This window comes from Podarcis erhardii (assembly GCF_964252035.2).
Source record: "Podarcis erhardii genome assembly, chromosome: 5".
Taxonomy (NCBI): Eukaryota; Metazoa; Chordata; class Lepidosauria; order Squamata; family Lacertidae; genus Podarcis; species Podarcis erhardii.
The window spans coordinates 87,924,651-87,941,736 of NC_138509.1; the positions used below are offsets into that span (position 1 = coordinate 87,924,651).

Consider the following 17,086-nt stretch of genomic DNA (forward strand, 5'->3'; position numbering starts at 1 on the left):
CCAAAGGCGGAGCACACTGACAGCTCTGACACCATGTGTGGCTTCCAGTTGCCAAAATGCATCTCTCTCAAAATGTAATGGATGACTTGGCAGTTCTTCAGGAACAAAAAAATATATGAGGATGTTCTGAAAGCCTTTTCAGCTAGATGTATCAGTTTACCTGAAGGATCCTTCATGAGAGCTCAGTGTGTTTCTCCCCACCCAGTTTTTGTCCCTGCAGCCAGTTAAAGCTCTCCCCATTTAGTTAACACTGAACAGGGGAGAAATTAAAGAGTCTTCAGGAGCAAAAGCTGCATATGGGGAAGGCCCCCCACAACAGAGGACCATTTGAGTAAGATGGTGATCTGAGGTGGGTAAACTTCCCTGCTCCCTCTGTTGGGTTTTTCTTTCTTTCTTTGCCCCTGGAGCCTCTTAAATTAAATTAGAAACCTGTTGTGAGGAGAGAGAGCAATAGAGAAGCCCAAGAATGGCACACGATTAAAAAAAAAAGTAGTAGTACACTATAAAACAACTACCCATGTACTATCTGAAACCAAAGGGGCTCATTGGTTGCTGGATGTGAATTTGTTCCCCATCTCTCCTACCCCACTGCACTGAAAGGAATGGAAAATGTAAACTGCACTTGCTTGAACACACAAGGCCTTAAACTGTGGATAGGGCACACACACCGTCTTAGCAGGGTTTCCAATTGCCGTGAGAAGATCCAAAACATAAGTGCTTAACCTGGGGTCCATGGATGGGCTTCTGGGGTCTATGAATCAGACACAAATTTCCCCCTCCACGCAATAAAATTGTGTGCAAAAATGTTGTGTTCATGTGCATATTTATGGGGAGGAGATCCATAATTAATAATAATAATAATAATAATAACAACAACAACAACAACAACAACAACAACAACAACAATAATAATAATAATAATAATAATAATAATAATAATAATAATAATATATTTATACCCTGCCCATCTGGCTGGATTTCCCCAGCCACTCCATAGCTTTCATCAGATTCTGAGAGGGGTCCATGAGTTTATTTTATTGGGGGGTGTGTGTGTGTGTGTAAAACCCTGAGTGCCCAGGGACATTGGAGGTGGAGCTTGCGCATGTGCACCCCTGCCTACAATTTGAGACAGGGATGGGGAACCTGTAGCCCTCAGTATTGACCCCCATCAGCCCTGACCATTGACTGTGCTAGCTGAGGCTGATGGGAGTTGTAGTTTAGTGACACCTGAAGGGTCGCAAGTTTGCCATGTCACTTTGACTGAGAAGTGAAGCTAGCATTTAGACATTAGATGTGACACTACTACTCACAAAGTTGGGGGATGTGGCGCACATGGTGATGTCACACCCATATGTTACTGAGGGAAAAGAGAGGCAGTGTAGTGTTTTCATTAGTGGGCCTCTTCCCTTTGTAACATCTGGTTCTGCCCTGAGAGATTGAAAATGGAATGTCTGACTCCCAAGGAGAAATGAAACCATGAGCTAATAAATCACAAAATGTGACAGGAAGGAAACTGAATAAATCTGCTTAGCAAATTCAAGGAGCATAAATCCAATGGTGTAATAAAATCCATATCAGTAGATCACTCAGAGATATCATATTTCCAGCCAATTTCAGAGCACCTCTCCAGCTATGAAGTGTACTTCAACCACATCTGTAATAATAATAGGTGAACCGTTTTCCTTTCAATGTTCCCTTCCACTTTTTTTTTTAACCATTTTATCACTACCCATATCCAACTTTTCCCAATCCATGCAACAGTGAAACCTTGGGCTCTACCACTGACCCAGCTCTAATTAGATCATTTTTCATTTTTTTTTTCTTTCAGAAGACCCCAAAGGCACCTAGTGCACATTACAGCCTAATGATCTGTAGCTCTCTAGTTTCGTAACAACAACAACAAAGTGGGAAAAGTAACTATATCAATTTCTTTGTCTTACCATGGACAGCGCTTGTATTTTTCCATGGGAATTATTAGCAGTAATATATCACAGAGTAAGGGATGCGGGTGGCGCTGTGGGTTAAACCACAGAGCCTAGGACTTGCTAATCAGAAGGTCAGTGGTTCGAATCCCCATGACGGGGTGAGCTCCCGTTGCTCGGTCCCTGCTCCTGCCAACCTAGCAGTTCGAAAGCACGTCAAAGTGCAAGTAGATAAATAGGTACCGCTCTGGTGGGAAGGTAAATGCCATTTCCGTGCGCTGCTCTGGTTCGCCGGAAGTGGCTTAGTCATGCTGGCCACATGACCCGGAAGCTGTACGCCGGCTCCCTCAGCCAATAAAGCGAGATGAGCGCTGCAACCCCAGAGTCGGCCACGACTGGACCTAATGGTCAGGGGTCCCTTTACCTTTACCTATCACAGAGTAATGAAACTCTAATCAATGGGGCAGGGGGGTTTGCTCAACATTCTTTGCCACCATTGACAATTTTAGAGAACCCTATCCTGGCACCCTCCATTTCTAACCTTTTCTTGAAGTGGTGCTGAACTAGATAAGACTTTGCTTATCCAGCACTCGCTTCTTGCCCATGTTCATGGAGAGTTCAGTCCTAAATAGTACTACTCAGAAGCAAATCTGTCTGTGTTCAATGGGTTTTCCCCTTACAGGGGCGTATTACCCATAGAGGCTAGTGGCGTGGGGCCCTAGGGCACCATGTTCTGGAGGGTGCCAGGGAAGAGGCGAAGGCTGGACGTGGCACCTCCTGGCATCAGCTCGCCGCCCTCGCCCACCTCCGCCATGCCGTACCGAAGCAGCGCCATGCCCGGAGCCTCCGTCTGCTGTAGCCACCATGGCACGAAGCGGTCAGCTGAGCCAGGGGGTGCCACGTCCAGCCTTTGCCTCTTTCCCACCAGAGGAGCCACCCTCCAGCCACTGCCTGCTTCCTCCAGCCCCACCGGCAGCGCCGTCCTCCCTAAAAAACTCTGGGAAAGGGGGAGCACCAGGGGGAACTTTGCACCACTGCGCCGGATATGCTTAAGACAGCCCTTAGTACATTTAGGATTACAGCCTGGGCCAATATCACTGCCGACTAGGGGATTAGTCCCAAATCTCCCCAGTTTTGATCCTGTACACAACTGTACCACATTTGCTCTCCCCTTCACGTGCAGTTGAGCCTTGCCTGTACAGTGGTACCTCAGGCTACATACGCTTCAGGTTACACACACTTCAGGTTACAGACTCCGCTAACCCAGAAATAGTGCTTCAGGTTAAGAACTTTGCTTCAGGATGAGAACAGAAATCGTGCTCCAGTGGCACGGCAGCCGCAGGAGGCCCCATTAGCTAAAGTGGTGCTTCAGGTTAAGAACAGTTTCAGGTTAAGAACGGACCTCCAGAACGAATTAAGTACTTAACCTGAGGTACCACTGTACTGTTTAACACGCCAAGGCCATATTCAGATGGACCACCCCAACATACATGCCTGGCATGATGAGTGAATTTGGTACTTCGAATTATCAACCAAGTTTTGCCCAGGGTGACCTGAAAATGTTGGTGTGGCAATAAAGTCCAAGAAGGAGTTGGTGGCACTGGCGAGCCTGCCACTTTCCACGCTGCAGGCTTCAAGTGCATATTTATATTGCGAAAGATGATCTCGCATAAACAGAAAAGGCTTTAGCGCCCCATTGTATGCCCATGAAGAACCTCCTGGTTTAAAAATTCAAATGATTTGTGCTTTCAGTTTTGCCATTAGCTATGTTTTTGCCCCCACTTGACAAAGACAGAGCTTGCACCGAATTATCATAATTGTATTGGTAACACTTGAAAGTATGGGGAGAATAAATCCTGACAAAGCTTTCGTGAAAATAGCTCCCCATATAATTATAAGCAATGAAGGGGCTGTCAGCATTTCCATTGTCTAGCCCACATTTCCAGCAGCAGGTAAGTTATACAAGAACGCTTGTCTCAGTTTAATTAGGAAATTCTTCAGCAGCTTCCTTAAAAAAAGAAAAGAAAGTCTAATAGTGTTCCCCTGCATAACCCCCCATTCAATTATATATACAGTGGTACCTTGGTTCTCAAATTTAATCTGTTCTGGAAGTCCTTTCCAAAACCAAAGTGTTCCAAAACCAAGGCAAGCTTTCCCATAGAAAGTAATGAAAAACAGATTAATCTGTACCAGACTTTTAAAAACAACCCCTAAAGCAGCAATTTAACGTGAATGTTACTATCTAACAAGACCATTGATCCATAAAATGAAAGCAGTAATCAATGTGCTGTACTATAAAATAAAGAAGACAGGATTGTAGATGATAATTTCCCCCCCCCCCTTACCTGCACTGATGATAGTCATTGTTTGGATTGGGGGCTTTTATCGATTCCCACAGTCCCACAATCAATCAATCAATCAATCAGTAGCTGAACTGGGTTCCACACAGTCACATAAGCAAATTATCCGAAAAAGTCTCAAAAACAAAAATGCAAAATAAATAGCAAAAACAAAAGCGCCAAATACAGTGCTACCTTGGTTCTCGAACTTAATTCTTTCTGGAAGTCTGTTTGACTTCTGAAATGTTAAAAACCAAGGTGCAGCTTCTGATTAGTGCAGGAGCCCCGGAAACAATATCCAACAGCCGAATCGGATGTTCGGCTTCCAAAAAATGTTCAAAAACTGGAACACTTACTTTCGGATTTTCGGCGTTTGAAAACCAAGGCGTTTGAGAACCAAGGTACCACTGTAGTGTTGGTAATTTAGAAAGAGGACACACAACTTGTCCAGCAGGCAGTGTCATGACCTCTGAGTCCAGTAGTGATCCAGACACAGAGCTTGAAGATGAAGAGGCACCAAATAAGTTGCTGAGCCGGGGGGCGCATTGGAAGATGGCCGACAATACCATCTCTCCGACCCACACGGGGCATTAAGAGGCTGTTATGGGAGTAGGCAGCCTCCCTTGTTGCCCCAAGGAAATGGGGAACACTGCCCTTGCCTGCTGTGCCCATAAATCACTCCCTAATTCGAAAGAAGGGGGTGAGGGCCCTAGGCAGAATGCCCCCGTGTGGACCTCGGCTCTCCTGGACGCTGTCTCTGATTGCGCACTAGCTGCAGCAATTTGGAATAATTAATTACAAAAGAAGCAAATGCACATATTTCAAGTGAAGAAGGGGAGTGAAGTCTGCTAATTTAAGTGACCTCTGCGAAAGAAGACGACGGGTTGGAGAAACAGGAATATTTTATGATGAAGATACACCAAAGGCTGGGTATGTTGACAACGGGACTGAATGGGGTGGGGGAACCTTTTTTACTTTCCTTCTATGTGATTTACCAAGAACCCCTCCTCATTAGAACTGTCGGTTGAACTGACCCAAGCAGGATGATTAAGGTCTGTGTGCAGATAAACTTTAACCAAAAGTATGCTTTATGGAGATCGAGAAACAATAAGAGCTTTTGGAATGGCGCAGCAATTAATTCAGAGTCGCCATCTTGCCAAAGGATTTATAGCCGAGAGAAGGAACGGACTTGTTTTCAGACTGCATTTCTGGTGAATCTCCTCAGAGGTTTTGAGAAAGGAGGCAGATTGGTGAAGATTAATGATGCTAAGACTGTTTTGATGTATGGAAGTGATATTACATGGAAAACGTCTGGATATGGCTGCTGGATAAAAAATAATAATATCCACGCAGGATTACAAACTGTCTAACCAGCTTGTGGAGACTATCAGAGGTCACAAAGAGAAAGGAAAAATATATGAAAATAACAACAAGAGATGTGGAAAAACAAGAAGAAAGGACTGGATAGTACTGTGAACATCATAAGGTTAGATTTGTGGACATTAAAACAGCAGTAAGAAGCAAGAAGTTGATTGGATCCCCTTCAGAACTTGAAATATGGGTACCCCCAACAAAAATGTAAAATTCGGCTGTGTAATTTGGAATTTATGTAATTTGGTTTGATTTGATGTGATTGGTCGGTTAATAAAAAATTATTCTTAAAAAAAACAAAAAACAAATAAGTTGCTGAGCCAGGTTCCGGGCTCTGAGCTGACAGCTGAAGATAAGAAGACCACTATGCCCAAGGTTGTCACAGAAGAACCTCAGAAATCACCAGCAGTGGCAGACCTTGGGGTCTCAAAGACCAATGGTGGCCTGTACAACACCATCATTTGGTGCCCCCCTACCTCTTGTGCTCCATTCTAAATCATAGTTGGCACATCTTCTGCAGTGCTCCCACGGCTCCATGTCCATTGCGACGAAACTGGTCATGATCTCCTAAATCCGCCTCTGCTGCCAGGGCCTGTTGGATCAGAGCATGAACCTCTTAAGTCGCCTTCTCCTGATCCTCAACATCCAGATATCTCCCACTTCTCATCATTGATTCAGGGAAGGAGGCCATGGAACCAAGGAGAAGTGCCCTTCTTCAGTCCAGGAGGTTGTTATTTCACTGCTCTGAAATTCTCTCAAGGGGGTAAAGTCTGGAGGAGGTAGCTTGGAGGCAGAGGATTAAAAGGCTTCAATCTGCTTCCAGCCTTTGTCACTTGGAGCAACCTTGCTGCATTCTTCAGCAGTGGATCTGAACATGAGATGCAGAGCCAGCCCCCAGCTCTGCTAGGAACCAGGAGCCTATACCTAATTCTAAAAGTTCCAGTTGCTCTTAGGTAATTTTTTGCCTATAATTTTCATGATCTGCTAAATTGGGACATGCACTGCTACGTCTGAGAGCTCCCCTTGCATCAATGGTCCAAGACCCCCAGCAGCCTCTGAAAGAGGTAACAGGAACAAATTTAATAAGTTAGCAGCATCTCACAGTAAGCTCTGATTTCCTGGATGTACCGTATTTTTTGCTCTATAAGACTCACTTTTCCCCTCCTAAAAAGTAAGGGGAAATGTGTGTGCGTCTTATGGAGCGAATGCAGGCTGCACAGCTATCAAAGAAGCCAGAACAGCAAGAGGAATTGCTGCTTTCACTGCGCAGCGATCCCTCCTGCTGTTATGGGTTCTGAGATTCAGAATTTTTTTCCCCTTGTTTTCCTCCTCTAAAAACTAGGTGCGTCTTGTGGTCTGGTGCGTCTTATAAAGCGAAAAATACGGTACCTGATTTTGAACCATTTCTTTCTGCTTGCTCTTGAGCCTAATACTATTCCTGTTTTGCTTCTTTGGTCATATCCTGCAAGCATGCCATATATCTTGACTAGAATACTACTAGCAACGTTTATCCACCACTTTTCTGAGAAAACCTACCTGCTCCCCATGCTCTCTTTTCCCAATATGGGAGCATTCACAAATATAAATGACCTAGCTACAGTGCGAAGTGGTCCATTCCATCTCACCACCTAAGGATTCTGTTACTTGTGTAGCCTTAACTATTAGACTAGGACAGACTGCCCCAACCTCCTGATTGGATCAGACCAGATGTTAGGCTACAACTCCCACCATCCCTGACCATTGGCCATGCTGGTTGGGGCTGATGGGAGTTGTAGTCCAAAACATCTGGAGGACATCGCGTTGGGGAAGGCTGCATTAGACTTTATATGCTGCCTTTCTTCAAAAGAAATTGCTTTTGAGGCAACTCACAATATACTAGGTATAAAAGACCCAGTAACAACAATACTGGCAAATAATAAATGTTCCAGCAAATACATTTAAAATAAAATAATGTTTCAATAACCATTAATAAAAATAAATACATTCTTAAAAACCTGAAATCTCCCCACAGAAATTGAAATATAACTTTGCAAATATTGCCATAATAATTAAGCTCAGTAATGGAAATTAATGCTCTGCCGTCCCATTTTCCCACTCTAATTCCATCTTTCCCAGCTCATTATTATTATTATAATCAGCATTATATGGAAAAAGCTCCATGATTCAACAATGGCAACAGTGTAGCTCTTTTGGAACGAGTTGTTTTCCATCCACCCCTGCTCTTCCTCCTGAATTCCATGTTCTTTGCAACAAGTATCAGTTAATCCAATTACCATATTTTTTGCTCTATAAGACTCACTTTTTCCCTCCTAAAAAGGGGAAATGTTTATGCATCTTATGGAGCGAATGCAGGCTGTGCAGCTATCCCAGAAGCCAGAACAGCAAGAGGGATTGCTGCTTTCACTGCACAGCGATCCCTCTTGCTGTTCTGGCTTCTGAGATTCAGAATATTTTTTTTCTTGTTTTCCTCTTCCAAAAACTCCAAAGTCTTATGGTCTGGTGCGTCTTATAGAGTGAAAAATACGGTAATTTGCATTTCCCCTTTAGCTGGTTACCAATGTACACAGGTGCCTCAATACATCTCTGCAAAACAGCCCAAACTTAATGTGAACTTATGCACAATTGCAGTTTGCTTTTGTGTGGTGTTTTGTCAATGTGTGTTTGTAAACCGGTCATGTGAAGGGGGTCTTCTCCCCCAAGCAGCAGCAGCAGCAGCAACAACAACAACAACACTGGAACATAGAAGAGCCCTCCTGGATCAGGCAAAGGCCAATCTAGCCCAGGATCCTGTTCCCATGATGGTCAACCAATGATCTATGTGTAGCCCACAAGCAGGACCTGAGTGCAACAGCCTTCTCCTCATTTGTGAATTCCAGCAATTGATATTCAGAGGTACTTTGCCTCCAGCAGTGAAGGCAGAACAAGGGGTTGTTCTTAGTGCTTTCTTTCCACTTCAGAAACAAGACCGAACAATTTGGAGCTTCAAAATCTCAGGGGGAAAAGATGGAATCGAATTTTCCAGAGCATCCCTAAAGTCCTTTGGGAGTGGCAAGGCACGGATTAATTTCGCAAAGTCTATTCAGACATAACACCACATGAGCCTGAGGGCTCAGTAACATCTGAATGTTGCCTACATCTCCTGCCAAATTACTGGGGAAAATGCAAGACTGAGAGTAAATGTTCACACTTACTGAGAGAGGGTGTGGGGGGGAAACCATCTCATGGTTCACAAAAGAAGTGGATTTCCTGTAGGTCAGTGCTGAGATCTTTGACAGTGCAGTGTGGAGAAAATTTATATCATCTCTATTCTTATCTGCCGTGGCATGTGGATAAATTGAGAGGAGTTTGCAGTACTGCCTGTCCTTAACCTTTCGGAGCATAATATTCAGAAGGAAGTCATAAAAAAGGCATTATGTAGGCTGAATTTATTCAAAAAAATCCTTTATACCTTGAACTTTGCTTTATATTGGAATGTATGGCTGTGTGTGTGTGTGTGTGTGTGTGTGTGTGTCCGTCCCCCAATTTCCCTTGAATTACCCCAGTTTATGTGTGCATATATGTACATGTTTTTGCCACCGAAATTTCATTACTATTCACAGTTGGTGCTCTGTGACTTTAATTAAAAATGAATTCTTAAACAATTTCCAAGCATACAATTAGCCACGTACAGTTTCTGCTGCGAACAGTCATTTAGCGATCCCCATATTAATATTTTATTATTTCTTCCTTCACTTTTGCATATGTAGAAGGAAGCAAAAATAAAAATAAAAATTCAGAATACTCTGCTTTGGGTAAATAGCCACCAATAGCTGTGCTTGGAAGGAACGAGAACGAATCCATAAGCCGCCTGCCTCATTGTGAGGCTTGGATGCAAACATGCCATAGGCAAGCAAAGTGCCCTTCTGAAATTAAGCTGGAAACATGAATGTGGAGCATTATCTATCTTTGTATCCCAACCAATCTAGCAGTGATTAAAACAAGAACCAAAACACAACCATCCTTCGAAATCCATACATCTCTGAATTTTGCAATGCAGTTCTTCAGCCAAGTAATATGTGCAAAAATGCATGCACTGGAGTAAAATGTCCACAGATATGCATATATTAGCAAAAATAACTTACAGATGCATTATTTTAGGGAAAATTGCTTTGCAAAAAAAGGTGTCTATTAGGGAACGCTGCAAACAAACGTTTACATTTGGAGAACTTTGCATTACAGTGCTGAGCAATTCATACGAGGACTTTAATTTTATTTTTGTAAACATGGAAATGAGAGCAGAACTTTAGATTAGAAAAATAAGCAATTTAGAGAAATAAAAACCTATCTATCCCACTGTTCTTATGTTCTGGAGCGCACGACAGCTTCACATAATACATCGTTAAAACAACCACCTACAATAAATCATTAAATAAAAAAAATGGAAGATCAATGCATCATCATAAAATATAGCACAGCAACCACATGTTTAAATAAGGGACCACACTCCTGGCATAGAAGAATGAAGAACTAAATGTCTGGATAAACAGAGATGCGTGTAACTGTTATACTGCCCTGTGTCATGTTGTTTTCATCCTGATTTCTGCCCAGGACAGGGCCATGAGCAGGGTATCACCTGCTGATTGTAAAAGCCAAGTCAAGTGGTAGCATGGAAGGTGGTCACTCAGGTTCTTCGGACCCCAATTTTTTCAGGGCTTAATATGCAAATAGCAAGACCTTGAATTGGGCTTGCTAGCACACTGACAGAGCCTTCGAAACCAGAATGATATGATCGTTCTGCCCGGACACTGAGGTCTAGTGCCGAGGGCCTTCTGGCAGTTCCCTTGCTGCGAGAAGCCAAGTTACAGGGAACCAGGCAGAGGGCCTTCTCTGTAGTGGCACCTGCCCTGTGGAATGCCCTCCCACCAGATGTCAAAGAGAAAAACACTACCAGACTTTTAAAAGAAATCTGAAGGCAGCCCTGTTTAGGGAAGCATTCAATGTTTAACAGACTATTGTATTTTGATATTTTGTTGGAAGCCACCCAGAGTGGCTGGGGAAAATTATTATTATTATTATTATTATTATTATTATTATTATTATTACTCTCCTCATGGTTCACATGACTAGTTGGAGCATGGCACACTGTACCAACTGTAGTGTCCAAACTGTCTTCAAGGGTAACCCTGGGTTGTTAGGCACACAGGTGGCACTGTGGTCTAAACCACTGAACCTTGGGCTTACTGATCAAAAGGTCAGCAGTTCGAATCCCTGTGACAGGGTGAGCTCCCGTTGCTCGGTCCCAGCTCCTGCCAAAGCGAAAGCACACCCAAAAGTGCAAGTAGATTAATAAGTACCGCTCCGGTGGGAAGGTAAACGGCGTTTCCATGCGCTGCTCTGGTGTCGATGTTCCGTTGAGCCAGAAGCAGCTTAGTCATGCTGGCCACATCACCCAGAAAAACTGTCTGCGGAGCAGACAAACGCCAGCTCCTTCGGCCTGTAAAGTAAGATGAGCGCCGCAACCCCAGAGTCATACACAACTGGACTTAACTGTCAGGGGTCCCTTTACCTTTACCTTTACCTGGGGTGTTACCAGTGATGAGTTAATAGGCATACCACTCCATTAATTAATTAATTAACTGAAACCACCAGTAATTGCTTACTTAATGTAAGTAGGAAATGCTCAGTTTTCAGTACTGAATGAGATATGCTACTGGTCAGGATCCTTGTGCTTCTAGTGTACCGTATTTTTCGCCCTATAGGACGCACCGGCCCATAGGACGCACCTAGATTTTTTGGGGGGGGGGAAATAAAGGGAAAAAATATATTCCCCCCCCCAGCCCCCAGAACGGGAGCCAGAGCGATGCCGAAGCTGGGAGCTTGCGGGACTGGGGGTGGGGTGAGGCAGTTTTTCTACACTTCAGAATATGCATCCTAATAGTAGCCCCCTAAAAACATCAGAACCCCCAAATATCCTGATACACAACCCCCTGGTTTTGACATTTAGAGCGCAAGGATTCTTCAGCCTCTCAGACAGGTTTTTGTTGTTGCTGCTGCTTTTATTTTTATACTGCTTTAAATTTTAAAGGAAAAAAAATCTGAAAGCGGTTTACAACCTACATTAAAACATCAAATGAAACAAGCCAGAATAAAACATTACAGAAGAAAGTCCAACCAAAAGTAGACATTCAACTTTTAGATTTATCATTGTACTGCCATGGTTAATCTAATGGCTATACAAAAGGAAAACCACACAATCCATATAAATGCTAAACCTCATTTGAAAAGGATCGCAGTTGCTCCCAAACTGGGAAAAAAGTGAGTCATAAGCTTTGTAACTTTCATGTGATCCAGTGGTGGCCGTCATATTTTGTGTGTGTGCTCAAAATTCCTCTAGGAAACGATGTTATAATTTGTATCTCCAATCCTTTATTAGGCATTACAGAGATAGATGTTGTACAAGATGTCATAATTCACATATGTTGCTTGGGGAACACTTTTCAAAAAAATAAATAATAAATAACAGCTTGGGGTAGAAAGGAAACAAACTAGGACTTTCATGTGCATCACAATGTTCTCGGGATAACATACTTCTCAATATTTTTCTTCCAGACATTCGAGATAGTGGGGGGCCCAAACCTGTGATGGTGTATATTCACGGAGGGTCCTACATGGAAGGCACTGGAAATTTATATGATGGCAGTGTGCTGGCAAGCTATGGCAATGTGATAGTCATCACCGTCAACTACCGGCTTGGGGTACTTGGTAAGAAAGATTCAGATTTTAAATAGTTCTTGCCTTGTGCAATACTCTTTCTATCGATTAGAAGACAATTTGCAAGTTCTTCTGCCTTAAAAAAAGGGAGAGGCTTCTTATTTTTAAAAGAGGAAAGGATTGCATTCAGTGGATTTCAAATTTGTTATTGTGCAGCCTAACGTGCAATTATACTCCTCTTTGAAGACAGAAACAGAGTGCAGATGTTCAGAATGATATGCTGCTTTGTCGCTTGCACTCATCCTGTATTACAGTAATTAGTTGTGCAGAGGGATCTAGAGCAAATGGCAAGCACTGACTGAGACGCAATTGTTTCTGTTTGTGATGTGACAAACGTCTGGATATTGCGCTGACAGGGTTATTGTGTTCCTTCGGACTTTTGGATAGTAAGATTGTTTGGGAAATGTTATTCGCTGCCAATTTCCACCTTCTCATATTTTGAATTTAGTCTGACACCTTTTAAGTGGAAAGTGTATTAGTTAAAAAAAATTCCAGATAAAATAAGCTTGTGGAGGAAAAGGTATTTTGAAGCTCTGTGCTTGGGGGGCAAAGAAGCATTATGCTAGTGTTGTTTTATATCACACAGGTAAATGCATTTCAATGAAAAGCCATGTTTTAGTTAGCTGATGTTTGCAAAAGGTTAGAAGAGTTAAGATCTTTTATGCTTTAGTCTGGAGCTTTCGGAGTGTTTTTAGCTGTTGTTGATTTTGGCAAAGAGAGAGGTTGTTTTCTTCTGAATATTTCTTGCAGAAGCACATCGTAATGCATGTTTAATTCTAGCATCTGACGGTGTTATCACCTTTTTGTGGAAGCATGAGAGGAGCATCTACCCATAAAGACTCAGAAATGTTTGGGCAAGAGGTGGTGTGTTTTAGAAACTGTGGTTTGCCCCACAGGTTTGTAAACTGTGGTTTGCCTGTGAATTACCTTAGCTCTAAGAGAAGACTCTTTTTGCTGTATCATAAGTTAATTTCTTCAGAACCCGTCTTTCTGGCTGCTCCATTTAATTCTCTGTTATTAACTCCCGGAGAGTGGGGAGCATCAATCTGCTGCTTTTACCTGGCGATTAAAAAAAATGATGCACTGTCAAGAAAATGAATTTGACTTGCTTTGGTGTTCCTGCTCATCTCTGGCTTTGAATGCAATCTAACTCCAGTCCTTGAAACATGGTATAATTTTTGTTGCTTCGCCTGACAGTCCTCTCCTTTCCACTTGCACAGGGAACAGTGCAATCTAATAGCTGTGTGTGACACAATGTTCAATGCCCAGACCCTGCTATGATTTGTATCAGATTACTTTCACATAGCCTACCTGGTGTCTTCATTGTTTTCTCAGAGCAATTAAATATTGACTTGGAATCTCTAGGGCTATGTTGTGCAATAATTTACAATTCACTTTTGTTGTCGGTATGCAAAATCCTCTTTCTGCTTAGCATATGTTTCCAGTTCCTGATTTGTGTGAGTATATTGTGCTGCAATTCTATTTAAAGAGCACCCACCTGATACAATCTTAATCTATTAGGTGGAGTGGGCAATCAAATACCTGTAATTTCTTTCATAATGCCTATCTAATCTGTCTGTCTATCCATCCATCACAGACTTGAGTTGTGGGAAGAAGCCTCTGAATGTGTGTGCGCGTGTGTGCATGCGCGCATTGCTGCATGCCACCCCAATCTGTGAGTAGTGTGATATTCCAGGGGTTTCTGGCACTTTGTGTTCCCTTTGGAAGTGAGGCACAGTGGGGACTGTGGTGTCTTTATGATATATGGTTTATTTACACATATATACAACCAGAGCCTACAATGGAGGGATTCACAGCATTAACACTCCAAGAGGGTCTTGTTTTTCCCATAGCCAAAACCTTGGATTCAAACAGAAACCAAACATCTCTCTCTCTCTCTCTGCCTTTTTGCTGCTTTGCTTCTACTGTAGCTCACATCATTTAACTCTCAGCTCTTGCCATTGTCTTTTTCTAAGTGCCAGCCAGGTGAGGGATGGGGAGCACTCATTTCCATCTCACACAGATCCACTTCCTTTGTTCCCCTTGGTGGCCCATTACCCAGGGGATCACCTCATCAGGAAACTGGTCTGGCTTATATTTTAACACTTGTTGGATCCAGGGAATAGAAGGGTCTCAGCATACAGTCTATTCACCTCCCCCAATGTGTGTGTGTGTGTGTGTGTGTGTGTGTGTACATACATACTGCCAGGAGAATCCTCTTGTGCTGCTCAGCTCACTAGGGAACATCTGAGAGTGGTGAAAAGGTTGCTGCACTGCAGAAAACAGTTGAATTTTACTTAGTTCTCCCTTTCCCTTTTTTCTTACTGCTTGGCTGATCCAGCAGGAGGGCATGTGGTGCCAGTGTGGTGTAGTGGTTAAGAGCGGTGGACTCATAATCTGGTGAACCGGGTTCGCGTCTCCGCTCCTCCACATGCAGCTGCTGGGTGACCTTGGGCTAGTCACACTTCTTTGAAGTCTCTCAGCCTCACTCACCTCACAGAGTGTTTGTTGTGGGGGAGGAAGGGAAAGGAGAATGTTAGCCGCTTTGAGACTCCTGAAGGGGAGTGAAAGGCGGGATATCAAATCCAAACTCTTCTTCTTCTTCTTCATGTTGTGGACCATGTAAGATTAGACAGTGGGCCTGAGGAGAGCAGACTGCACACTTCTGAACAAGAAATAGAAGGAAAAAAAACATTATTTTTTTAAACTATGTATGGTGACAGGAGAATGTGCATAATGCACATATATGCAACCTGAGAATGTACAAAAATGATGTCAAAAATATGCACATTATCCAAAGTCAGTTGGGTATTATGCACAATGGCCAGAGAATGTACAAAATTCAGTCCATACATGCAGATTTCCCAAGCCTGTGAGATGTGCACAATTTTCTTTTCACAGAAAGATGATGTGCGCATTATCCATGAAAATGGGTGAATGTGCACAATGGCTAGTTATGCACATTAACCACTCAACCTACAGTCCCCTTAACGTATGTATTTTGTAAACTGCCTATACGTATTGATGGTGAAGCAGTATATAAATCATTCACACACACACACACACACACACACAGAGAGAGAGAGAGAGAGAGAGAGAGAGAGAGAGAGCGCGAGCGCCATGATAAATAATCCACAAGACATTGACAAAGTCAGTGAGCCAACACAACACATGTTTTCTCTGGCTCAGCGGATCAAGTATCCATTTGTTGCTGCCAAAAACTGGAAAGGGGGAATTTGTAGTGATGAATTCAAGAGTTCTCCCTAACACCATTATGATTAAAACCCGTATCTCTGTGTTGAATTTCAGGCCCAGGCCATCATGGACTCAACGCCAGCACTACCCCCTCTCCATTTTCTGAATTTAACTTACACTTGAGATGTGGAGACCACATGCAAGGCAGGCTGGTTGGTGATTTCAGAAACTCATACTCTCCAACATTTCTTCAGTGAAAATAAGGACATCCCATTCCATACTGATAACTTCACTATTTATACCCCACACATCTTATTGGGTTGCCCCAGCTCTCTGGGCAGCTTCCAACGTATATGAAAATATCATTTAACATTTGTTTAAAAACCTTCCTTATACAGGATTGCCTTGAGATAGCTCAGGGGTTGGATAGCTCCAGGCCCTCCAACATTTCACCAATGCAAAGAAGGGCGTCCTAAGGAAAAGCGGGACATCCCAGGATCAAATCAGAACTGGGATGACTTCTCTAAATCATGGAAGTCCCTGTAATATAGGGATACTTGGAGGGTTTGGAGACCTGATAGGCCTCATTCTTAACACCTAATTGCTTATGAGCATGCTCAGAAATGTGTGGCCCATTGCAATGCATCGATCCAGTGAGTCAGTGCAAATTTGTTTGTTTATAAGCATTCCTAAATAACTTGTGATTTAAATATCCCCAAATGTGCAGGAAAAATAGCATAGAAACATAAAACAGGATCATAAAAAAGTAAAATGTTGTTATAAAGACAAGTAAAAATGGACAGATGAAAATATTTATATGAGAATATTACATATGTGCTAATAGGGATAGGGGTCCTGATTAATCAGGAGGTGTGTGTATATCAATATCTATATCTATATCTATATCTAGATATCTAGCTAGATCTATGATCAGTTTTCCATTTAACAAGTTGAAATTGTCTCTGTGATGTGAGAGGAAACATATTTACTGGCCTATAATATTTCTGATTTCTTGTTCTGTGGCTCAGGGTTAATCTTGCTGGGTAACTCTTATCATGACAATCTTGAAAAGAAATCACAGCTCATTTTTTTCTTACCACTTCTACAGTCTGGTGATTTAAGAAATAACAGCCATCACTTATCATTTCTGCCCTGACTCATTATGAGCTCAATAGATACTGCCAGGAGAACTGCAACCCCCCTTTTTTTGCTATGTCAGATTTTAGCAATCCAATTTTAAATAATCACTGAAGATTCAACAGGTCTCAAGGGGAAAAAAAGCCCAACTTAAAATATTTTCTGCAACTACCACCTCAACTGGCACCGCTTTTGCATTTCCATTGCCTGAGGTAAGTTTCCTGAGCCAGCAGAATGGTGGCTTCAGTGATAAGGAAGGCAGCCTTGGGACTGGGGTAAGTATGGCCCTGATTCACTTCCAGGAGCAATCAATCAGAGCAGTTCACATTTGAACTATTGAGATCTCATGACATCCCTAAACACCACCATACC

At 42.7% G+C, this 17,086-nt stretch overlaps 1 protein-coding gene across 9 annotated transcripts in view; it reads left to right on the plus strand.

The window, feature by feature from the left end:
- The window catches only part of NLGN1 (neuroligin 1), a 643,369-nt gene that overhangs the window by 338,932 nt on the left and 287,351 nt on the right, over positions 1-17,086 (plus strand). For all 9 annotated transcript variants that reach the window (XM_081862315.1, XM_081862314.1, XM_081862318.1 and 6 more), the window contains one exon: positions 12,221-12,373. In XM_081862315.1, coding sequence (XP_081718441.1) covers positions 12,221-12,373 — 153 coding nt within the window. The remainder of the gene's footprint in view (positions 1-12,220; positions 12,374-17,086) is intronic.